Source organism: Phacochoerus africanus, chromosome 6 (genome assembly GCF_016906955.1).
Source record: "Phacochoerus africanus isolate WHEZ1 chromosome 6, ROS_Pafr_v1, whole genome shotgun sequence".
NCBI classification, from domain to species: domain Eukaryota; kingdom Metazoa; phylum Chordata; class Mammalia; order Artiodactyla; family Suidae; genus Phacochoerus; species Phacochoerus africanus.
The window spans coordinates 31,626,557-31,652,392 of record NC_062549.1 but is presented as its reverse complement, the minus strand read 5'-3'; the positions used below and the strand labels follow the sequence as shown (position 1 = coordinate 31,652,392).

The window sequence follows — 25,836 nt, the reverse complement described above, 5'->3', positions numbered from 1 at the left end:
TTCATTTTCCTGGGGGAAATAGTGAAAAGTTCAAAAAGGATCATTTTCCTAGCATTCTTCCAAATTCATGGCTGAAACTTGGATTATCACCCACTTATTTGACAGAATTGTCTTCCATCACCGTCTCAAAACTCCTTCCTCGGTATCCAAGTCACTTTTACAATTATTTCTCTTCTCCTAATTCTCCAACCGAGTCACTCATTGCCTGGGGAAGTTTTTAATGCCTGCCTACCCCCACCCCACCTGATTCTAGAAAGTTTTTTTCTCCACAGTCCAAAATAACATCTTGCAGACGTTTTCAAAATCAATGCCTCTTGTCATCCTCCCTACACTCAGGATTGCCATGATCCATTGTAGGTCATCCGGTGTACCTGCTGACTGTTTGGTTTAACTGAAATAGAGTTAGGGTAATTTCAGTAGGCAGAACCATATATGTACGAAAAATTAATGTCAGGCCCAAGAGGTGATTGTGTGATTTAGTTTGAGATTTTCAACTGATCAGTTGTCAACGCAGGCCCCTGATGACTGAGGTCAGTAAGGATGCTACCATGCTACAAAATTTTATACTTGGACAAAGTAAACACTACTGGAAGTGGGGAGAGAGATGGGGAAAGAGTGGAAAGGGAAAGGAAAAGATGAGGGAGCAGTGGGGAAACATAAAACAACACAGGATAAAGTGGTTAGAAACAATGTGAATAGGAGTTCCCATTGTGGCGCAGTGGTTAACGAATCTGACTAGGAACCATGAGGTTGTGGGTTCGATCCCTGCCCTTGCTCAGTGGGTTAACGATCCAGCATTGCTGTGAGCTGTGGTGTAGGTCGCAGATGTGGCTCGGATCTCGCGTTCCTGTGGCTGTGGCGTAGGCCAGCAGCTACAGCTCTGATTAGACCCCTAGCCTGGGAACCTCCATACGCCGCAGGAGCGGCCCAAGAAATGGAAAAAAAAACAAAAAACAATGTGAATAATTGTTATTGAAGTAAATATCAAAATATTATGGATCAAAAGCTGATGGATTTGAAGATAGAAGAATTTTAGGTGAAGAAAATAATAAACGTGATGTTCAGAACCAGCAGTGAAAAGACAACTTTGATAAAGAATATTGGATAGTTTCTCTGAATTGTGGTGGGAAGGAAGGGCAAGAAAAAAGTGAAAGATGAAAGGAGGAGTTCCCATTGTGGCTCGGTGAAGACAAATCTGACTAGTATCCATGAGGACACGGATTCAATCCCTGGCCTTGCTCAGTGGGTTAAGAATCTAGCATTGCCTTGAGCTGAGGTGTAGGTCAAAGACGCAGCTCAGATCTGACTTTGCTGTGGCTGTGGTGTAAGCCGGTGGCTATAGTTCTGACTGGAATTGGAACCCTAGCCTGGGAACCTCCATAAGCCATGGGTGCCGTCCTAAAAAGATTTTAATAAAAAAGATGAAAGGGGTTCCAGATAATTTTTGACATCATTTTTATTTCATGCAAAAAGAATAAATGCTCATCCTTAGTCTCTGAACCCCATACGTGGACGAAGTTCCCATAGATCCCATTAACTTCCAGGTTTATCAACACCCTTGTTAAGATACGGGCATTCAGTTTAAGGCTCTGTTAAGAGGAATAAGGAGAACTTGGCCAAGTTCCAGAGCAGAGCAGTAAAAATAGTACCGTGAGAAAAGATTAGGGTTCCAGAATATCAAAAAATTTCTCCCCCCAAAATAGAAGGCTGATACATGACATAACTGCCTTACAAAGTTGAAGGAATATTGCCTTTAAAGTGGAGTTCCATCTTCATTTGGAAAACTGAAAGGAAGTGGTTTTATATCAAATCTGAACACATTCAGGTTAGAAATTCTTGTGGTTAGATTTTTGGAATTTAGCAATTTGGAAAAAAAAGAAAAAAAGATTCCCCACTTGCTGTTAATTCTCTTCAACGGATCTTTCAGATTTTTAAAAAATATTTTGTATTAGCCAATCACAGTTTATCATATTTTCCAAACAATTCCAGGGGCGTGTGTTATTTTATTAGACAATATTAGAAGTCCAGGATGTTACTTTCTTATTATTTCTGTCTCTAAGCTGGAGTATTTTAAATGTAGGCATTCCTGAGTGTTTGCTTCATATGTTTGAAATACTCTATTCTGTGTCTTTGACTAAAGTTGTTCATGTGGAATTTCTTAAATGGGACTTTTGAAGAAATGCAGGTTCATCAGTAATTTCCTCAAGTTTGCAAATTTTGTGTTACAAAGTTCCAGCAAGAGTCACCCCTCTTTAAAATCTGAGTCCTATTTTGTCTTCTGTAACAGTATACCTAAAATAGCTGAGAAATTCTGATGCCTTTTCTTTGTTTACCGATTTAAAGATCATTATGCATACTCAAATGCATAATTATAATTATGCATTCATGATGTTATTTGTGCTGGCTTAACTCAGAAATAGTGTGAAGCAGCTAATCTCGAAGCTACAGGCTGTTTCCCATCACTTAGATTCTGATCAGAGCTGTTTGTTGAGTCTTATTGGAACGCGGACTCTATATGCTCCAGTCCCACTGGACCCTTCGTTTTTATCACTAGTTTCACTCCCTTCCCTTTCTCCTCCCCCTTCCCCTCTCCAAATCTTTGCTTTTAATATGGGAAAACTACAAGATAATTTGGTTTGGTTTTGTAGGTTTAGTCTATACACCCTAATTAAATGAGAAGGATTTTTTTAATTCTCTAGTTTATGTATAATCCACATTTAGTATTATATGTAATCAGTAAAGACATAATATCATTTCTCATGCTTGAGATTTTACCATCAACTGGTCTTATCTTTGAGTTTTCTCTGGTGTATCTTAAACTGGTCTAGTGCAAAACTACCAAACTTTCTTCTATCTCTGGCAGAACATTATGATTTTAGCCAAAAGTAAGCTGGTTTGTGTGTCTTCTCTGTTGTACCCTTATTAATAATGTTTGTAAAGTATTCACCGAGCGGTCATGGAAGTAAGGATGCTTTATATTAACACTGTGAGGGATAGTAGCAAATCTCATTTGATAAAAAAAAAAATTCTTATAGTCTTGGTCTTCAAAAACTGGGACTCGGGTTAGTCAGTAATAGCACAATATAGAAATATTTGCTCAAGCTATTGCTTTATCTGGGCGTACATCTCAAAAGACAAGGAAGACAGAGTAGTAAATTAAGGCATTTTGCGCTGCATAAGTCAAGGGGGCAGAGCAAATTACATTTGAGTTTGTAGTTTAGCTTCTTTCTGCAGAGTTGAATTAGGGACAGTCCATATCAGTGTGAATTAATGTTGTTTTGTGATTATCACAGTAATGGGAGATGAACCTCATTAAAGAGGACACATTACATGTGCATTTTTGAAGGAACTCTCTTTGCTCCTAGTGGATGGGACACCAACATGTCATTTCTTTAATATGTGTATAGCCACCATGCTTATGTACTTATTTAAATGTCTAAATGTTGAGGAGATAATAAATGTGTTTTTTACCATCCAGAAAGGATAGCATAGATTTTAAAAGGCTGAGTAACATAAGTCTGTTTCATGAAATCCTAGAGCCAGAGGTGCCCTACAAGTTCAAGAGTCCTGTTCTTTCCCTTTACAAATGAAAAAAGGGGCCCAGGAAAGTGATGTGTTTTGAATAAGGCAATCCAAGCCCTTAGTGACAGTGTTTGACCCAAATCTAGGTTTAGCAAATTTCTAGATCATTTTTTAAAAAAATATATACGACTGGCGTGAAATAGGAACTAGTATGGAAAAGGCCATAGTCTTTGTAATGAGGAGGGATTTTGCTTTGTGTTTGGTTGGTTTGATTTGATTGTAAATGACAAATGAGACAACATATTAAAAATTAAAGAATACTTAAGATAACTATTTAATTTTAAGGCTTTATTCCAGCATACAATGTAAAAAAACATTTCACATTCTAAGTTTTGGACTAGCTTGGGATTCCCAATTTAAAGCCCAAGACAGAGGAATGGCATAATTAAAAACTCAATGTCCAGAACCTTTGCAAACCACTTCCCAAATAACCAATAAGCAAAGTTTTAGATCATGTAAGGTACTAGTGAAAACTCTAGGCAAGAAATTTCAAGTAATTTAAACAAGAATAAATTATTTTATGGCCCATAAGTAGAGCTTTTCATCATGAAAGGTAAGATTTTATTCCACTAACATTGAGTTGCCATTAAAAGATTTTCATTGTGCTAGAAGTAGTGAAGTTATCTCCCCACTAGCCAGTCTATTAAGTGGGTAAAAAGTAAAAAGATTCATTAAAGTAGTAAAATCTCTTACACATTTATATCCATGCTACATTGATCATTCTGTTGATGCCTGAATAGAATAAATTAGGTAGGACCAGGACTTTTCACAGATATTGAACTATTTCATAAATTTTCCCCTTTTTCTCAAATCAATGTGCAAAATGATTATAAATGGACACTGTTAGTGTTTGTCAAGTGTCAGTCTAAGTGATTTACAAGTATTGATTCATTTCATCTTCACAACAGCACCATGAGGTATTATTATTCCCATTTCACAGGTGAGGAAACTGATGCACAGAGAAGTGGAGCTACTTGATCTGGATCACACCATAGATGAGCAGCAAAACTTAGATCTAATTTAAGCTAAGCCCTCTGACTCTAGAGTCCATGCTTTTAGACACTGTGTGCCTCTCTGTTTAGTTGACAAGTACACAAACTAAAGGTGCTACTTTTTTTCCCTCACTGTGCTAATCACATTGTGGAAGAACATTGCCGTGACTGTGCCATAAATCGTATTTGAATTACAAGTGAACTTTTTGGTTTCAGACCCACCGAGTCCAAAAAACAACTCCCTTTTCCCACCTCTACAATATTTCTACCCTATGCTTTTCACTGAGTCTTTCTTTTGATTTCCTGGTGTGACCTTGAACTTCAGCAGGCCAATAAAACTGCTCTGTATTTGATCAAATTTAAGCGAAGGAACATGCTAACTAAACTCAGACTGAGACAGTTTAAGTAGAGAATCCTCCATCAGTGAGCCAAGACTTCATGAGGCAGTTTAGATTCCTTTAGTGGCTGCATTCAGAGGTTCCAAAGAGTAGAATTGACCTGTCAGGCATGAAGGGTTGCTGTACTACCTTGCAGCCCAGATTGCATGCTGATGTCTCATCATCAAGATTGCCTTGAGGCCCTACTATGCCTCTTGGCCAAGTGAACACCAGGAAAGTCTATTCTTCATTTACTCTTGCTCAGTCATTACTGAATTGAGTGAGTTTTAGCTAAATGACATCTTGGATCTCATCATGAATTTCTGCTTATGATTGGAAACTTTTCATGTTTTTTCAACCATTCAAATCTATAATCATTTCTACAGGTACCAAAATATCTATAGTCATAAAATTAAGAATATTGAAAAGTATAACTTGCCTTTCAATCATTTTTGTGTCCTAACTAGGCTATGTTAAATTCTATCCCCCTTATACCTACCTGATGCCTAATATTGATATTTAGTATCTCAAGTAGACTTTCAAACTCCAAAACTGTGCAAATGTGAGAAATAATTCACTACAAAGCTATAAATTTCACAGCTCAAAAAACCCTGAAGATTATTAATGAGGCACCATGCAATTAGCTTATACAAAGTGCAGCTAGGAATCATGCATAATGTAAAACAGAAACTGCTAACCACTGACTCATGGAAGATCATTTAAACTAGTTTTCATGGATATGAAGAATTGATATTTAACACAATTCCTAGGAAGGTTCTTATTGCTCTAACACCATGGAAATAATTGAGTTTCTTATAGATTTGCAAAGAGGTAAGTAGGAGGCAGTTCGTGATTAAGGCAGTTTCTAGAGATGTGAATTTAGAAAAATTATTTAACATTTTAGAGGCTCAGTTTTTGCTTATACAAAGTGGGCATAATGACATCTTTTTCATAAAATTGTTGTAAAAAATCAGTTTATAAATTAATGTAGCATCTAGAACTTTAGCACACAATTAATGCCTAACAAAATGTTATCAGTCATATATTGGGGCAATGTATCACTTTTCCACCCAGCCAAAATTCTTGTTTTACTGGGAATTCTGCCTTTCTATGCAGACATATTTCTTTAGGAATATTCAAACTATTAGCCACTTTCATAGAATAACATACTGGTACTGCTTTGAGCCCATTAAACATTAACTCAGTTCATATTCAAAATAAACCCATGCTATAATTATACTCATGTTAGAGATGAAGGAACTGAGACACAGGACCCAAATAACTTGCCCAAGATTTTATAGCTACTAAGTGTTGGAGATGCGATTTAAATTCAATCAGCTGGAGTTCCTGTCGTGGCTCAGTGGTTAACGAATCTAACTAAGAACCAAGGTTGTGGGTTTGATCCCTGGCCTTACTCAGTGGGTTAAGGATCTGGCATTGCCGTGAGCTGTGGTGTAGGTTGCAGATGCAGCTCGGATCCCGCTTTGCTGTGGCTCTGGTGTAGGCTTGGCAGCTACAGCTCCAATTAGACCCCTAGCCTGGGAACCTCCATATGCCGCGGGTGTGGACCTAGAAAAGGCAAAAAAAAAAAGACCAAAAACAAAAATTCAATCAGCTTGTCACCAAAGTACAAGTTTTTAAACCATGCCTGACTATTAATAAAGCATGTGAAGTGAGATAATGAGTATACACTTAAAATAGTATATAAATAATTCATCTAATATTTCCCAAATATTTCCTTTTTTGAAATATTTTTCAATATATTTTTCCAGTATATGTTCATGATATACTTTAGCAGTAAGAATAAATAAGTGTGTGAATAATAAACTCATGCTTATAGAAGTGGATATGCATGGCTTAACCCTAAATGTGTATATAAAACACTTTATGATTAGGATTTAAATGTAATTTTTTAAAATATAAATTATTGGAGTTCCCGCCATGGCACAGTGGGTTAAGAATCCCACTGCCACTGCTTGGGTAGCTGAGGAGGCGCGGGTTGAAGCCTTGGTCCAGTGCGGTGGGTTAAAGGATCTGGTGTCACTGCAGCTGTGGCATTGGTTGCAGATGCATCTCAGATTCAGTCCCTGGCCTAGGAACTTCCATATGCCACAGATGCAGCCATTAAAAAAAAAAAAAAAAAAGAGAGAGACGTATTTGATAGACCTTCTATCCATATTGACGAAAGCATCAGTGTTTTTAACTTTTAAATTAAGTTAGAGTCCTAAATTCTCATAAAGACCCCTAAATATGAGTCTATTAACCACTTCTGATATATTGCTATACCTTCGTTTTGTTCATGCACCGTTAAATTTGCATTGCAGCTCCTAAATGTATGAGACATATACTTAAAATATCATGAGATTGATTATTACTATTGATTTAAATAATCTATGTATATCATTTAGATATTTTTAATGTTGATACATTGTGAGCCTCTAGAGGACATGAAACTCATTTTTATCTCTTTTTCTTAGTGTTTTCTATATAATAGATATCTAATAAATGTTTATTGAATGAATAATGAATATACTCAGTTTCTAATAAGATATAAAGGGATGACTTTAAAAGCAGAATGACCTAAATAAGTCTCTCAAAATAGAAAGGGCGGAGAAAGATTTTTTAAAATTCTGATCAGTGATTAGTAATTGGAATGATTTTATAAGTAAGGTTGTATCATTTATGTGGCAAAAAACATATCTGAAGAGTGTAAGCTAACTTGTTGCAAATTTTAATGTCATTCACAGTCAAATGCAGAATTTATCCTGGTGTTTGAACTCATTGATGCTTATATGCATATTTCTATTCCTTCTATAAAGAACATGGTTTGAGGAATGTGTCCAGAGGCAGGATTCATAAAGGTTTATCTCATTTGGTTCTGACTTCATAGCTTGCATCTCTAGTTGTCCCAGACTGATTTCCACGCTGACAAAGTCCCCTGGATGGGCGCATATGAAGGTGAATCTGTTTCATTGGTTGGAGTTCATAGTTTTTCCCCATGGAAGTCAAGGCAGCTGATTCCAGAAGGAATGGCCAACCCCCAGTGATGAGCACTTGACATTTATTGTCTGAAAGTGGGGAAATAGTGTAGTTCTTTTGCATCTGCTAATTTGGGAAAAAAATATTGAAAACCGTTCTCATGGTCAGGGTCTTTCATTTAGGTGTTTGTAATATTTGTGTAATTAAAGTGTTTCACAGATTAGATAATCTTTGCTCAGCTTGACTCAGTATCCCCTTCACACTTCTGCCAACTAGTTTGCAAAGCTTTTTTAATTTTTTACACCCAACCTTCAATAACTTGTTTCATAAAAATCTGTCTTCCTAAAGGGTACTATATTTATCATAGCACTTAGTATATAGTTCAACAATTCCATTTTTTTTCTCTTTGGAGGGGAAAATGCTATAAACTCTTTGCAATCACATTTGAATATCATATTATCAGGTATATTTTATGTTAAAAACATAGATGAGTTCTTAATAAGTTATGGTCATAGAGGGAAGAAAGGGCAAATCATGAAAGCAACATGTAATGAAAGAAAAAAACCTTTATATTTGTTTCTAACTTTTACTATATTATTCATATCAGGAATGCTGTTTTCATTTTTTGCCTGAAGTTAAGATTGGCTAAAACAATAATAATAAAGAGACAGTCTAAAAGGTGGCCAAAAGATTCATTCCATATTGCAGTGGATTAATGCATGAAGAGGTCATGTATCTCAGTATCTGAGGATGACTTTGTGCAGGATAGAGCTTTTTCTCTCCTCCGCAGGATGCCTTTGGGGTAATTCTCAAAAATTCTCTACTGAATACACTTTAGTATTTAGGTCCTTGATAGCTGAATGTGTCTATAGAGCTATTGCACACTCTCTAGATTCTTTATACCAACATTTTTATTTTCACCACCCCTCCTTCTCTGACCACACCGTCTTCTTTGCTGTTAAAATACCCAAATAAGATAAATCCGAAAGGCTTCATTTACCACTTCACCAGTAAAAATAGGCACATTTCCTTAAGTTAAGTATAAGCCCCGTGTGTAGAATTTTCATATTTATCGTCTTCCCCACACTCAAGATTTGAGTTTAGATTTGACAAAAAATTCTATAGTGGGAAGGCTCATAATGGTATTATTGTCAAGCTGTAAGGATATATGAGCTCATGTTACAGAGGAGGAAGATGAGACCTGGAGAGGTTAAATGATTGGCCCCGGGTCACACAGCTGGGACCACAGCTGGCTTTCCGGGTCCCTGAACCCACCGCAGGTTTCTGCCACAGCCTCATCTGAGGAGGGCTTCTCTAGAGCAATTTCCTTTTCCCTTCCCAAGGTTTTCGGCGCTGACACTCTTCTGCACATTGCACTATGTGCAAGCCCAGAAATTCTGCCAGGAGCAAAACAACACTCCTTAAACACTCTGTGACTTTCAGAGCCGTATAAAATAAAAGGTTGAAGTTAATGGCTGCCAGCTTGGAGGGAGTAGTTCCCCTTTGGAGCCAAACGTATGTGGAGAACAGATGAGACTGTGGGAGTGCAGTTGGCAAAAGGAAAAGAGAAATGAGTCTATTCTTTTTTTTTTTTGAAAAATGAAAGTATAATAAATATCTGGATAACTTAGATGTTTATTACTCATTTAAAGATTCTTCCCATTTGAAAATGAAATATCTGCTTCTTTAGTGTGAGTACTCTTAGGTAATGATTTTATATTATTGTCCAAAATATCATGAAATGATTCTTTTTATTTGGAAAGGAAAGACATTGTTTTGACGACCTGGATGTATGGGACTATTTGTGTTCCCTTCCCTAAAAGATCATTATTTCTTATATGAAGATTTCTATATTTAAGCAGTGACTCATGTTAAGATAATATGTTTCAACCATTTTGAGAACTAAAAGCAAATATACCTCAGAGATAATGATTATTTAAATTTTTGGTTCCTAGAGATAAAACTGTCTTTGACATAAGGAGTATGGATATAGTAGCCAAGAATTCTATCATTTTCTTTCACACTCATTTTGTTTTTGAAAAATCTCTTATCGTGTTTGAGATCCCACATACCACAGTGAACTTGAAGACATTTGTTAGAAGAAGTTCTCTGGAATTTCACTCTGGTGCTGTACTTAAATGCTATTTTATAGACCTGTGCTCGAGAAAAGCACTATTCTAATGAAACTGACCTGGGATTTCCATTCATTAATTTGTCCTGTGCCTAATAGTGTAGTGTAGTGGTTCTTGTTTTATTTTTTTTTAACTTTCCCTTTATCAGCATCTAATTCTTTTTTTCTAATTTTATTTATCTTTTGGTTGTGCCCGCAGCATGTGGAAATTCCCAGACCAGGGACTGAAGCCCTACCACAGCAATGACAGCACCAAATCCATGACCACTAGGCCACCAGGGAACCAGTGGTTCTTATTATGGCACATTAGTGATGTTCTTCCCACTTAGACTTTTCATGTATTTTCTAATTTTGGACTATGCTTAATTTCTTTGAGCTTGAGTTTGACAATGTGTCTAGCACACCAGATTTTTTTCATGCAGTGCAAATTTGATAATCTTTTAGTAAGTCATTTTGTTATTTCTTAAATAGTTTCTGTAGGTCAAACACTTGGTATGAGTTTGAAAGTTCTTAAAGTTACTTGTTTAAATCTTTTTTTGTACAAAACACAAACACACATTCCTTGCTTTCAGACACAGCAAATAAAAGGAAGACTGCACTTCTCAGTCAATTGATATCCCAGTGTGGCTTAGTAGCTGTTTTATTCTATTTTAAATGGAAGCATATGATTCTAACGGAAGCACCCGACATACATAATCCTGTTGAACGATGTCTGCCATTAATTCGTCATGAAGATTATTCGGATATTACCTCTGAGAAACTGTTTCTGTGTCACACAAACAACTTGACCCTTTGGGATCACATGGAGTACAGTGATTCTGTATCATTTAAAATGATACTCTTATTTTCTCAAAGAAAAAAAAAATCTTGGAGTTCCCATCGTGATGCAATGGTTAACAAATCCGACTGGGAACCATGAGGTTGCGGGGTTGATCCCTGCCCTTGCTCAGTGGGTTAGCGATCCAGCATTGCCATGAGCTGTGGTGTAGGTTGCAGACATGGCTTGGATCCTGCATTGCTGTGGCTCTGGCGTAGGCTGGTGGCTGCAGGTCTGATTCAGCCCCTAGCCTGAGAACCTCCATATGCCACGGGAGTGGCCCTAGAAAAGGCAAAAAGACAAAAAACAAAAACAAAAAAACCACAAAACGTTACCTAATATCATTAAGATCAAACATTCATACAGTGTCCTGTATAACTTTTTAAAGGATATTTAGTAAAAAGCACAGTTTTATTAGGTGGAAACCATCATACTAAAAGTTTTATAGTTCTAGTCAAATCAGTAATGTTGAGGTTATACAACATACCCAGAATTACTGAAGATACAATTGTGGAGGGTCTTAAATCTTTGCTTGACATCTCTCACCACTCCAGGTAGTCCAAGATTTTAAGTTATCATGCCTCCATTGAATAGGCTGTTGGTGAAGGGAATTTTTAAATTCAAGCTCACGGGAGTTCCCGTCGTGGCGCAGTGGTTAACGAATCCGACTAGGAACCATGAGGTTGCGGGTTCGATCCCTGCCCTTGCTCAGTGGGTTAACGATCCAGCATTACTGTGAGCTGTGGTGTAGGTTGCAGACGCGGCTCGGATCCCGCGTTGCTGTGGTTCTGGCATAGGCTGGCAGCTACAGCTCCGATTAGACCCCTAGCCTGGGAAACTCCATATGCCGCAGGAGCGGCCCAAGAAATAGCAAAAAGACAAAAATAAATAAATAAATAAATAAATAAATTCAAGCTCACGGTTGCTAGAGACTTCACACGGTTAAAAGGAGAGGGATACGATGTTTTCACAACTGTCATATTGAATTTGAATTTAATTCTGGTGCGGAGACCTGCCTGGCTACATTAACTGCAACTTTTAACTATGTAAAATTTTCCCTGTGGAAGTACAAGGTCAAATCACATACAGTATCTTTTTTTTCCCCCCACTTAGATGTAGAGAATAATTCAGCTCTGAGAGACTGGCAGTGGTGGTGGTATCGTATTCCAAAGGGCTGGGAATATATGTCTGTGTTTCTGGTTCTAACTATATAAATCTAATGTCTACAGTAATTTGGAAATTCTCTGATACCTGCTATCACATATATTTTTATAGCTGAGAGAAAAGAAACAGCTATGAATTGTTATAAGAGCTCTGAATTTTGTTAAACACACCCAACCCTTTTCACCTATTACTCAGTTATGGGAAACAGCACACCGGCAGAACTTTCATCAGCATCAGAGTACGTACATCTCATGGCATTGGCTTGGGATTCTCTAATAAGATTTTGTTATACTTCCCAAACTAAAGTCAGTGGAGGCCAATTTTCCCATCAAATGCCATTTCTATATTTTCTTTAAAAGGCTGTAATGTCAGGCTCTTCTCATGGGTCAGATTTTCCTCAGACTTCTAACTCTTTGTCCGCCTCAGTTTGGAAATCTTCAACAAATATTTCTAGCAGAATTTGGAATCCCTAAGACAGCATTATGTCACCAGTTTCTTGGGTTAGAATTATCCTCTATTCTTTACCTTTGGGCTGCCTACTTTTATCTCCATTAACCTTTTGGCTTGAGTATAAACATTTATTGAAGGCTTCCTCCTTTGTCGGTCCAGTAACTCCAAAGGTTAGTGAGAAGTGGATGCTAGTTTGACCTCTTTTATCCACATTAGATGATTCTAATTATTCCTAAGAAATGACACGTTTGACCCATTTTGTCCTTGTCAAGTTTGTCTAGTTGTAGGCTGTCTAAGCATGAAACTCTAGGTTCAAACAGTGTCCAGGAGAGCAGATAGTTTTTTTTTTTTTTTTTTAACTTACAATGTGGAACCTCAAAAGTGCACACTATTTCTTTTTCTTTCTAAAATATTCCAGCTTAACTGAAATCCAGGCTCCTGTTATATACCTTGAATTGATTTATTACTGAAAGAGAATGCCTAGATATAGATAAAGGACAAACTTTAACCTATAGAAACCCATGGGTTATTTCAATACAGACAAAACAAAACAAAACAAAAACCTTTGTATAAGTGAGGATAAGCTGGGTTTTCCTGAGGTTGCAAGCAGCCCTAATATTGCAGCAACCTTATGCATAAAAAAATGTTGCTTGCTTTCTCATGCTACATGGACACTACGGTTAGGAAGCCTACCTCTTTTACAGGCTTTGACGGTCGCTTCAGCAAATGCCAGGAGAGATTGTCCATTAGTCTCATACCTTCTGTGTAGAAGTGACATGAGTCACTTCCTATTCAGTTTCATTGGTGAAATGAAGTCTTGTTCCCATCCTTAACTTTAAAAGAGACCTAGAGGGAGTTCCCGTCCTGGCTCAGTGGTTAACAAACCCAGCTAGTATCCACGAGGACACGGGTTCAATCCCTGGCCTTGCTCAGTGGGTTGAAGATCTGGCGTTGCCGTGAGCTGTGGTGTAGGCCACAGAATGGCTTGGATCATGTGTTGCTGTGACTATAATGTAGGCCAGTGGTTACAGCTCCAATTCCACCCCTAGCCTGGGAACCTCCATATGCCATGCGTCAGGCACTAAAATAAATAAATAAATAAAAGAAAAGAAACCTAGAAAGTAGAGAGTTGGAAATAATCATTTGCACTAATGACTACTGCCACCTTTAAACTGTATCATAAAGAGTTTTTGTCTTAACGTCTGAGAAACAGGGATTCCAGAAATGCTTTTGGCAAATTTTTTTTTAAATTTTATTAGGGTATAGTTGATTTACAATGCTGTGCCAATTTCTGCTGTACAGCAAAGTGACCCAATCATACATATATATGCATTCTTTTTCTTATATCATCCCCCATCACGGTCTATCCCAAGAGACTGGATGTGGTTCCTCGTATAGGACCTTATTGTTTATCCATTCTAAATGTAATAGTTTGCATCGACTAACCCCAAACTCCTTGTCAATCCCACTCTCTCTCACCTTCTCCTTGGCAACTACAAATCTGTTCTCTATGTCTGTGAGTCTGTTTCTGTTTTGTAGATAGGTTCATTTGTGCCACATTTTAGGTTCCATGTAGAAGTAATATCATATGATATGTGTCTTTCTCCTTCTGACTAACTTCACTTAGTATGAGAATCTCTAGTTGCATCCATCTTGCTGCGAAAGACACTATTTCATTCTTTTATGGCTAAGTGGTATTCCATTGTGTATACATACCACATCTTCTTAATCCACTCATCTGATGATGGACATTTAGCTTGTTTCCATGTCTTGGCTATTGTGAATTATGTTGCTATGAACATGCGAGTCATTGCACATTTTTAATTCATTTATTTATGTAGGCATTCAGCAAAAGTTTGAGTGCATCTGTGGTGACCTAAGGGCTACTGGTTGCTTCATAAGACAACCTTTGAGGTGTAAATTATTATTCCCATTATAGATGTATACTCTGAAGTTTAGGACATTCAAGTTTAAGTGATTTTCCAGTCGCAGAGTCTGCCATTAGCATATATTGGGGTTCTAATCTAATCCAAAAACAGCCATGTCTTTTCTGCCACACTTATCTGTAAGGTTAATAGTGAATCATAAAATTGTTTTAAATACCCAGTTATAAAAGCAGGAATTGTTAGTCTTCATGGTGTATTTTCTTATACATTAAGGCAAGAACATTAGCTATATCTGATAATTGTGGAATAACAATGTAGATTTAGTGTTATTCCAGCTAAGGGAAAGTTGTTTGACACTTGTGAGCACATTTGATAAGAAACGTCATTTTTTTAAACTGCAAGTCAGTAAATCTGAATGTTTTTTGTATTAGTTTTCTATTGCTGCCACAACAAATGGCCACAATACTACTGGCTTACAACAACACAAATGTATTATGTTAAAGTTTTATACATCAGAAGTCCAGTATGGGTCTCACCAGACTAAAATCAATTTGTCAGCAGGTTGCATTTCCTTCTAGAGTCTTTAGGGAAGAATCTACTTCCTGCCTATTGGGTTCTTGGCAGAATTCAGTTCCTTGAGGTTGCAAGGAACTGAAATCCCTGTTTTCCTTACTCTCTATAACTGAAGCCCACTCCAGTGTCTAGACAGCACCGCACTCGGTTCATGGCTTTAGAGTGCCGTCTTCAAAGGCAGCAGAGGTAGGTGGAATCCTTTTCGTGTTAAATCTCTTTGACATACTGTTTTGCCCTTCCCTTCTACTCGTATTCATTTCTTTATTTTGGCTGCGCCCACGGCATGTAAAAGTTCCCAGATCAAGGATCGAACCTGTACCATAGCAGCTATCCAAACCACAGGAGTGGCAACAGTGGCCCCTTAACCCACTGTACCACAAGAGAATTTTTTCCCTTCATGTTTTTTGAAACATGTGTTTATATTGGTCCCATATGGATAATCTAAGGTCCTCGCACTGTGCCATGGCCCTAAACCTTAATCATGTTCTTAAAATCCTTTTTGCCAAGTAAAATAACAAGTTCCAAGGGATTAGGGTGCAGATATTTTGGGTGGATCGATTTTTCTGCCTGTCACACCTTTTATATTCATTCTCTTTCCCCAACATGTTGTACCCACTGTGTCCTACCTCTTAGGATGCTAAAACATCTTGTCCTTACTTTCTTCATTTGTGAAATGAGGGAATTAAACTCACTGCACTCTAACGCTGCTTCCTGCTCTCAACTTCCCAGACTTGTATGAATCCTTATGATAGAGAGAGACATGGGAAAGTAAACCTAATGATCAGTGTGGATATTATTGTTATTTTCTATTCATGGATTTTGCTGGAGTGTAGATTTCACATAATCCTAGCTAACTCCTTCCTTCTCACACTTGGTAATCTTCTTTGAAGGCAGTCAATCTCCACAAAAGTTTGACTTCTTCAGAAAGAAATTGACTTACCTCCTCAAAACTGTAATAACTGGTCCCTTGAGATTTTTTTTTTTTATCCACTTATTCTTTACAGCTTGGATATAGCTTTCTCTGGGTCTCTGCTACCTTTTCGCTTTTGCCTTATTGACTCAAAAGTCAAAGAAACTTTCAATTCAGTTTTTTGGAAAGTCTGGTTCTATCTATGCCTAGGCATAATAAATGTTTGCCAGAAATTTAAAAGGTATAATTCCTAACTTACCATTAAAGAAAGATAGTAAATAAATATTTTTATTCGTGCCACAAAATCAAATTCTCTACATTTTAGTTTGCTTACATTCAAAATGGAGAAAATGTTATACCTGATTCCTAGAGTTGTAAAAATAAAAAAAGATAATTCAAGAGAAAAGTCTAACACCCGACATTTAGCAAGTATTCAATATATGTAAACCATTAATATATATATATTTTTAGTAGGAGTGTAGGGGTGGAAAAGTCTTTTGAGTTTACCCAGGATTTTCCAGTTTTAGCACTGGATGTCCGGCATCCTGGGAAGAAACCCTTTAGTCTCGGGAAAACAGTTGGTCACTTTTGGACTGGTAGTGTTTGGAAACAAAGCTAAATAAAAACATGGGCTCTGCATTCTGCCAGCTGTTTGACTTTAAAGAAATTATTTAATCTTAGAGTTATAATGTCTTTGTCTGAAAATACATATGACGACTAAATAAATAAGGGATTTTACACAAGCAGCAGCAATAGTCGTAGCCTTATTCTTCCTGCTTCACATCTTTGCTGTCTTCCTTCGGCTTCGAAGTTTAAGCACACAAGGTTTTGCTTGATATAAGAAGGTCTTTCAAAATCTGCTTCTAGCCTGCTCTTTTAGAAACATATGCTCTTATGTCCCTTCCACTTATCAATAATGATAATAATAGTATCAGTGCAGATTCTAATGATGACAGGTAACTGTTATGCAGTACTTTCTATATATTAAGACAGCATTAAAGACTTGAAGAGCTTAAACCAAAGAATCCCAGAACTAGTCACTATTTCCTGTACATACCACTCTTATATACTCTTTGCCCAGGCCATTACCAGAGATTGCAAATTCTTTCTATTTAACTTTTAAATTCTGCCCAAATATCACCTCCTCCATGATACCTTCCTAGAATCCAGGGAACAGGAGTTTATCTCCTGCCCAGTATGGACCCTTAAACAATTTACACATGACTTTTCATTCCCTACTCTGCTACTTTTTCTCATTATAGTAAATTTTTAAAATTACTGCTTCCTTTTTTTAAAAAAAAAAAATCATTCTATTGGGAGTTCCTGTCATGGCTCAGCAGTAACAAACCTGACTAGTATCCATGAGGATATGGATTCAATCCCTGGCCTTGCTCAGTGGGTTAAGGATCTGGCATTGCCATGTGAGCTGTGGTGTAGGTCACAGATGTGGCTCAGATCTGGCATTGCTATGGCTGTGGCTGTGGGCATAGGCCAGCAGCTGTAGCTCCAATTTGCCCCCTAGTCTGGAAGCCTCCATATGCTGCAGGTGTGGCCCTAAAAAGAAAAAAAAAATATTTTATTGAAATATAGTTGATTTACAATGTGCTTTAGTTTCTACTGTACAGCAAAGTGAGTCAGTTATACACAGACATGTATGCATATACAGTCGTTTTCATATTCTTTCCTATTATGGTTTATCACAGGATATTGACTGTCGTTCCCTGTGCTATATAATAGGACCTCGTTTATCCACTCTATAGATAATAGAATAGTTAGCATCTGCTAATCCCAAACTCCCGATTCACCACTTTTCCCTATCCCTCACCCACTTAGCATCCACAAATTTGTTCTCTATGTCTGTGAGTCTTAAACTTTTTAAAAAATATATCTGTAGCCTTTATTGAAAAAGATCTCCTTATATTCCTAACCCCAAGCATGAGATTGAGTCTGTAGGTTCCTCTGCGAAATGAATGGAAGAGTGTGGTATTTGCAAATCAATTGGTTAACTTTACAGTAAGATTCCCTAAAGAATTTGTGATCAATATATATTTTTCATATCATCTATGGAAAATTGTAAACGCTGATTTATCGTGTAGGAACCCAGGTGGCTTTAAGGACTGTGGAGTATAACGATTAAATAATTTAAAACCTATCTCTTTTCCCAGGAAATAAGAGGATACAGTAGAAATGAAGCTGTAGGTGCCTGTTGGTGAAGTCTCTTGTTTAAGATCAGATGAGAGCAGATGTTACAAATAACATCACTAAATCCCCTGTATGCAGGTTTATGGAAATGGTGGAGCCTCTCCTGTGACTTGTTCTGCTTGAAAACCCACTGACCCTGATGTGTGGACTTACCTGTGTCTTCAGTAGTGAAAGGAGCTGAAATATGCACAGTTCAGCCCTGTTATTTAATTGGATGTGGGTCACTATCATTTCGGATTGAAGAAGCTGCCATGTTTTCAGATTCTGTTTTGAAAATGAAAAAACAAATTAAAATCATAACTTAGACTAATAACCAGAGGGATAGCTTGATAACGTTTTACCTAGATTGGTTTTTTTTAAATATATAAAATTACTTTGTGTTTCCCCCCACAGGGCTTTCAGATAAATATTTTTCATGGTTTTACTTTCCAAATATTAAGACACGTAGTTGAAAAATTAAAGACTTTAAAATGAATCAAAGCGTGAGTAAGAAATATCAGGATGCTAGTATTTCTTACAATTGATCTGCTTTACCACCTCCTCTGTTTTAATACTTGAGGTATTTTTTTCCAGACGTCTGTTTTATTTTGTCTATCACAGTTGATTTTTCCATTAAATAGTATATTTTATGTTAGTTTTACCTATTTCAGTATAATTGGTATGTCAAAATTGGGTTAGCATTTATTTATGCATGGTTTTTAATATGGCTTTGCAGTATCAATAGATCTGTGTCTCATGAACTACCACTGTTTCCATTTGCCTGGTGAAGTGGGGTTTATGGATTCCTGAGAGATTTGAAATGGCCAGATTACATAGAATTCCTCAATGAATACTTGCTAATGCCAATTTGGGAAATTTGTGATAGCGCTTAACATGTGGGAAAGTCCCAGAATGGGCTGAGATCTCTTTGGCAGGATCATATCTAGGTGAAAATTCAGTTCAGAAATTACCTTGAGACTCCCGGTATTGTACTCTGTTTTGTGGTTTCATGATAGTTGATATACAGAACATGGGCTGGTGAATGATATGATAAATGCCTGAATGCCAGTGCACTCTGACTCCTTGGGAGACACCAGTCTTGCTAAGGCTTATGTGTTTTGCCTCCCTCCCCCGTTTATTTCCTACCATGTTTAACAGAATTAAAGACAAATAATGTGGGTGCCAAACAGCCTAAAATGATAAACCTTTTGAGCTTTATATTGAATATGGGCACTGCCAGTATTTTGTTAGAACTAGAGCACTTGTCTCCCTGCTTCTGTGCTTCTCAGAGCAAAGGATGCCATGCTTTAGTTGCTCTGCATCTGAATTTATTCCCGATTCCTCTTTTATAGTCTTGAGAGACAGTGTGTGGTGAGTCATTAGCATCAATATTATTTCAGTTTCAGTCAGACTACATATCCATACTTGGAAGAAGGCGTTGGGTGGATTTCTTTATTCATTCAGAATAAATTCCTACTCAGATACAAATGTTGCTCAGGATAGAGCTTTGAAATGGATCCTGATTCTTTAAATTCTTTCCTGTCTGTTTCAGGAAACAGTGAGATCCTGTTGATAGTAAAGTACAATGTGTCTAAAGTTCACTTCTAAACACTCTGCTCTTTGCAATGAAAGTCATCTGCATTCTCTTTATAATTCAGAGCCACAAGAGATCTGTCTCATCTTGGAGATCTGATCCAGTATCATTTAGGAAAAAAAAATTCTTGATAATAATTCTACCATTCAGATTAGGGAAAGCAGTAAAGCTTTACAGCTTCTGTCATCTTAAAAAGATATCATGAGACTGGGGAATAAGGACTTGGATTATGGTTTGGGAGATTTCGTTGTTTGGAAAAATAGAATGATTAGTACAGTTGTTATTCAAGTTTTTAATCAACGAAAGCAAATGGCATCTGTTTGTTATCATTCTTTCTACAGAAGACAAAGGCTCAGGTCCCGATGGTGCTGACTGCTGGTCCCAAGTGGCTACTGGATGTGACTTGGCAAGGAGTGGAAGACAACAAAAACAACTGCATTGTGTACAGCAAAGGTAAGTGCAAGATTATTTCCCTCTCTCTTTGGATGTATTGAAACCTGAGAGTTGCAAAACAGCACCAGATGAGCTGGAATGAGAGTACAACGTAAAATTTGATCCTCTCTCTTCCTTTTTCCCTTATGGATCTCCATAACTTGTATCTTCAGTAAAGCCTACTGGGTATTCTTTTTTTTTTTTTTTCCCATGCAGCATAAAACAAAAGGTATTATACCATTAATTACTTAGTGCTGCTATACACAATCACCTCACCGCAGTTTTGAGTGTCTTGAGTAGTACCTTCCGTGCTGTTAGCTTTATTGATAGTGGGTTTGATGAAATCCCAGATTCTTCTCTTAGGCATTATCCATCAAAAAGTAAATTCCTTTCAAAATTCTGTAATTCGTGTCAAGGTGCATGCTCCAGGAGGCACTGCATTCCAGCCGGTTTCTTGAAATCACACATGATGAGAGGATAGCTGAAAAGGAGGCCACTGCAAAGATTGAGAATTCCTCCCCATGGTGATTTCTGAAGGGCAGGAGGCAAATGGGAGAGAGGAAATGGTGGCTTGCAGAGTTTTGCCTTTGATTTGCTCAGTGTGACATCAACCTAGCCTGCATCATACAGCTACACCCTGGCTACAAAGGAGCCACCGCTCCGTGACACACATCATGGGACAGGCTCCCCCAAACACAGTCCCATCCTCATGTGTGGTGTGGTTTGTGGCATTTTTCTCCATATTCAAGTTCTGGGCCCTGGCTGTGTACTTTTACAGTGAAATCCCTAATCTCGCTTCTTCGTAAATATTGCAAAACCTTGTGCTGCTTCTCATGTTTAATTTCTTCTAGCTTTCTTTTTTAACCAAATAGACCTACTGAGATCAAAGATGTATTTGCACATTGAACCTAGAAACCATAAAAGCATACAAGGGAACAAGCAAATAAGCACCCCTATCAATATATTAACATATAAAACACTAATCATAACATCAAAGACTCTTAAAAACTTGCTAGAAACAATTACAACTTGTTCCTATAATCATTACAATTTGTACACTTATAAGAGGATTGCCTTTCAACTACCATAAGCCTTTGAAAGTTGAAACACCGGAAAGAGGGAATTTGCAAGCTAAAAAAACAATCTGCACACCAGGATCTGATTATATTCCTTTTCCTTCTGTAATTGCTGGTCCCATACCCACTCATTTTCTAACCCCACATACCTGTGGTATGCTTGTGGGAGCTTTTAGCTGGAAGGAAAGTGAGGTTTTCCCAGGATATGTCAGTATGTTCTATCAAAATGGAAAGCAATATTATAGTGAATCAATTTACCAGTGCCCACATTAAGAACGCAAAAAAATACAAAAGATGGCTTGGAGTGTAGGATGGATGATTGGGAATAAATTTTTGTTGTATAATACCTTATCTCTGTGATGACCATATAATATGGAGAAACCAGGAGAATAGCTGTTCTCCTCTCATAATCCAAATCGGTTGCATCTTTAAATCAAGCATTCTTTTAGAAGAGATGATTGTTAGTTACATAAGGAAAAAAAGCTATAACAAGATTGTAACTCTATGTTCAGTGGAGTACCTTAATCAGAAAATGTTTATGTGTTTGCATTACAATTAGATATACCTTAAGCTGCTTGGCAATAAACAGTTTGGAGTAATTTGTATAAGCTTATTAATTAACTCATAAAGCATGCATTGAGCCCAACTGTGTGTTAGCTTTGTATGTGGTTAATAACTGCCACCCTTTATTAAGCACCCCTGAATATTCTGCTTGTCCCTCTCTTACCAGTTTCTAGGCACTTGTCTCATTGCTCTTTCGCCTCATTTTATGATCATCATTTTATGTGTTTGAGGACAGAGTAAGGAAAAAGTTAGCTATTATTGCTTGCCTTTCCAATCTACTCAGTATATTAAGCAGTATATACTGAGGGCAAGGATTATTTCTTAGTGCCCTTTTTATCCTTGATCTGGCATGCTGCCTGTACAGAAAGAGCATGAGGTAAAAAATTATTTGTTGACCAATTAAACAAATGATGAATGGTTACAGAAACTGTAATAGAAACGTATGATATGATGATGAACTATATGAATTCCTGTTATTTAGTAGTTTTTAACCTACAAAAGGTAAATCAATATTGTCCAACCTGTAAGAACAGATGGTATTGCAGTTCAAATAACAAGGACTGCAGTAAATACTGTATATGCATTATTTCATTTAATACATTCTAGTAGGTAATTAACATCTTTATCCCATTTTACAAAAAGTGAATTTGAGACATAGGTAGATGAAGTAATTTGCCATGGTCACATAGCTACTAAGTGTTTAAAATGGGATTTAAGCACACATCTGTCTAACTGAAGTCTGAATTATACATATTAGAATAAGTTATTTCTGAAATTTTCAAACAGTTTGATGAGATGAGTGATGTGTTTCTCATTTTATACAACCTGACATTGTGTGTGACTTAGAGCGATAGTGTGGTTGTCTTTGATCATGGAGAACTAACAAAGGAGCCAAATTTGAATTCTGGTTCTGATAATTCCAAATCCTATATTCTCTGCACTGCGTGACCCTACATTTCCCCTTGACATTATTACATGATGAGTATATTCGCTAAGCCCACTCAGGCATTTCTGCTGAGAAATCACAGAGTATGATAGCAATGTGCACTTCCCAAGGTGCATTTTCACAAAACTCTCAGATGAAAGAAAATGCCTCAGGGCCAAATATTGCCTATTTTGCCCCCCCTTGAAAACTCACAAGGCCTGATGGTATTAATGATCTGAGAATTCCCATAGTAAAACAAAACAAAAACCTGTGTAACTCATTTGACTATGTGACATGCATATTTTTTCCCAATGGACATCCATTGAAATGTTGGAATTCGTGTTCTGGGTAATGCACTTTGGGAAAACTCTGTAGTAGACCACTCTGATCTCCTAGATGGGCTTCAGAGGCCTGATGCCAATCCCTAGTATTCAGATTGCCCTTAATAGTCCATTAAGCGTTCTGTGAATACCTCAATATTCTGGAATTATATGAGGGATTGTTCATATCATGGAAAATATGACCCTGAGAATCACTCCTGCAGGGATCCCATGGACTCTGACACCTTCTGTCTTCACAGATGGCAGGTATAATAAGCCTTCTCACAGCAAAAGAGTTTTGTAGTTGCAAGGGTTTGGTGATTTAGATTGAACAAGTGCACATTGGCTTGAACGTCCGTGATATGTGAGGCATTTTCATAATATGTATGTTATTTGTTAGTCAGAGGTTTTTGGTTTTCAAATGAGAAAAGTCACAATGAAATTGACTTATGCAAAAACAAAAAGTCGAAAGTGTGTGTGTGTGTGTGTGTGTATTGAGGGTAGGGGGATTCATCTGTTTGTGTAACTGAGAATCCAAGGATATTCTAAACTTCAGAATCAGTTTCATTCCATTGTTCAAACCTTGTCTCCAAACTCTCTCTTCTTCTGCCTCTTTCTTTTGCGCATTCATTGTCAGATACGTTCTCATCAATAGGTGGGGGGGGCTCTAGACTTATTCTACAAGCAGAACCATCCTAGTAAAGAGAGAGTTTTTCTTGGTTTTGTTGGGGTCACATCACATACCAATCCCTGACCCTGTTAATCACTGTGACTCTTCCTTACAAACTAGAATCATCTGTAGAGTAGACCTAACCCCCTGGAGACAGAGGAGAAGTAGCTCCCCAAATGAAACTAAAGTGCTGCTTCCATTCACAAAAGAATGGTTACTTGATGGCTGAATACCCATGCACCCAGATACAACACATTGCTCCTAATGGCTAAAAAGCTGTCATTGAAGATGAAAAATAAATTTCTCATGCCAAAATTGCATTGCGTTATTTTGTTTTCTCCCTAGGAACCTAAACTTCTTTGCCAAGAGCACTTTTATTGGAAGTGGCTATCTGAGAATACCTATTTACAAATGGAATATAAAATGCATATGTGTAGCATATTTTAAATGACTTGACTGTGAAATTTTTATTAATATTTTCTTAGGGCACAGAAGAGAGGCCAACTTAGTGTGTAGCTGTTACCATTTGAGAGATATACTTACTTTTTGAATATTATTGAATGTGGGCTAGTAGTAAAATTAAATATAATTATAAAATTTTCATTTCCAGGGTGTCCATCAAATAATTATTATAAAATTATATCACTCAGTGCTATTTGACAGGCTGCCGTCATCCTGTGTTAGTTATCTAAGTGAAAAAACTATGGTATTTGGCATTAATATTATAATCTGATGTAGTTTTTTTCCTGCCTCAACTATCCGCTGTCATTCCAGAAAGTAATTAGCTCATCCAGACATTGATGGACCAGACTTGTTGGGTTGTCTGGTTTTTGCCATTATTCTCAGCAGACTCCAGATAATTCTAATTTACTTATCTCCAATGGAAAAGTACTAAAAAGCACCATGCTGAAGTTAAAGGGAAGCTGCTGGAGAGGAGGGTGACCAGAAGCCTGCCCACTTACTCCTAAAATCCATGAATGCCTGTCAAGCTTTGGAAATCAACTTTTCTTTTCTTTTCTACATACCTTCATATGCTTTATAGTGTTTGCACAGAAAGGTGACTTTTCTCATTTGTGAAAAGTAAGCAGGTTACTTCAAGTTTCATGTTTTTGAGCATTCAAAATTAAACCTTTAGCATCTTCCATGCGGCTTTGTTCATTCAGTTCACTTCAGAGGAAGTGTAATTAAATTATTTGCTTTTCTGTGGAATCTTATTTCAGAGCAGCCACATCCTCAGGTACCTAGATGAAGAGAATAAACATTGTCCGTCAAAGAGTGAAAAAGTATCAGCTAGCTCTCACTCTCACTTCAACCACAGAAGAGTTCTCTTTACATAAAAGAAAAAAACTGTTGCTCAAATGGAACCTTGAGCAAATCACTTTTCCTCTTTAAATGAAAGAGCAGTGGCCATCTCGGAGGATTCTTGAGCAGAAACACCTGTATCCATGGCTACCTATGTTATTATACATATATTGCTGGTGATCTTATACTCAGTCCAGTTTGCCCTTTTGGTTATATGTCAGGAAAGATCCAGAGGAAATGAAGCCAGGCCTCCATGTTAGTATCAAGCAAGTATGTGAGAAACCATGATCATCTGATACCAGATTTTTTTTTTTTTTCGTCTTTCTACCTTTTCTAGGGCTGCTCCCGTGGCTATGGAGGTTCCCAGGCTAGGGATCTAATCAGAGCTGTAGCTGCTGGCCTACGCCAGAGCCACAGCAACGCAGGATCTGAGCCACATCTGCAACCTACACCACAGCTCATGGAAACGCCAGATCCTTAACCCACTGAGCAATGGCAGGGATCGAACCCGCAACCTCATGGTTCCTAGTCAGATTCGTTAACCACTGAGCCACGACAGGAACTCCTGATACCAGATTTATAGCCAAGAATTCCCTAAGTCCCATTCAGTCCCTATGAATCCACAGTATCTACACAGAACTGCATTACAGAATCAGAGGCCTGAAGCCTTTGCCTGAAGATGTTTTTTTTTTCCCCTTGGGCACATGATATTTTTGATGAAAGTCATATTTCAAATACTAGTGTAAAGATGGTAATGATGATAATAATGTTAAAACTAGTAATAGCAGCCATTCATTTATTAAGCACTTATTCCATGCCAGGCATTGTTTTAAATGCTTTACACACATTTTCTGGTTTACCATTACAACAAAATCATGATGTAAACAAAATGATTCCCACTTTACAGATGG

General features: G+C 37.4%; 1 protein-coding gene across 3 annotated transcripts in view; it reads left to right on the top strand.

Moving 5' to 3' along the window:
• ZFPM2 (zinc finger protein, FOG family member 2) overlaps positions 1-25,836 on the top strand; it is a 482,004-nt gene that overhangs the window by 296,293 nt on the left and 159,875 nt on the right. For all 3 annotated transcript variants that reach the window (XM_047783432.1, XM_047783429.1, XM_047783430.1), the window contains one exon: positions 19,978-20,089. In XM_047783432.1, coding sequence (XP_047639388.1) covers positions 19,978-20,089 — 112 coding nt within the window. The remainder of the gene's footprint in view (positions 1-19,977; positions 20,090-25,836) is intronic.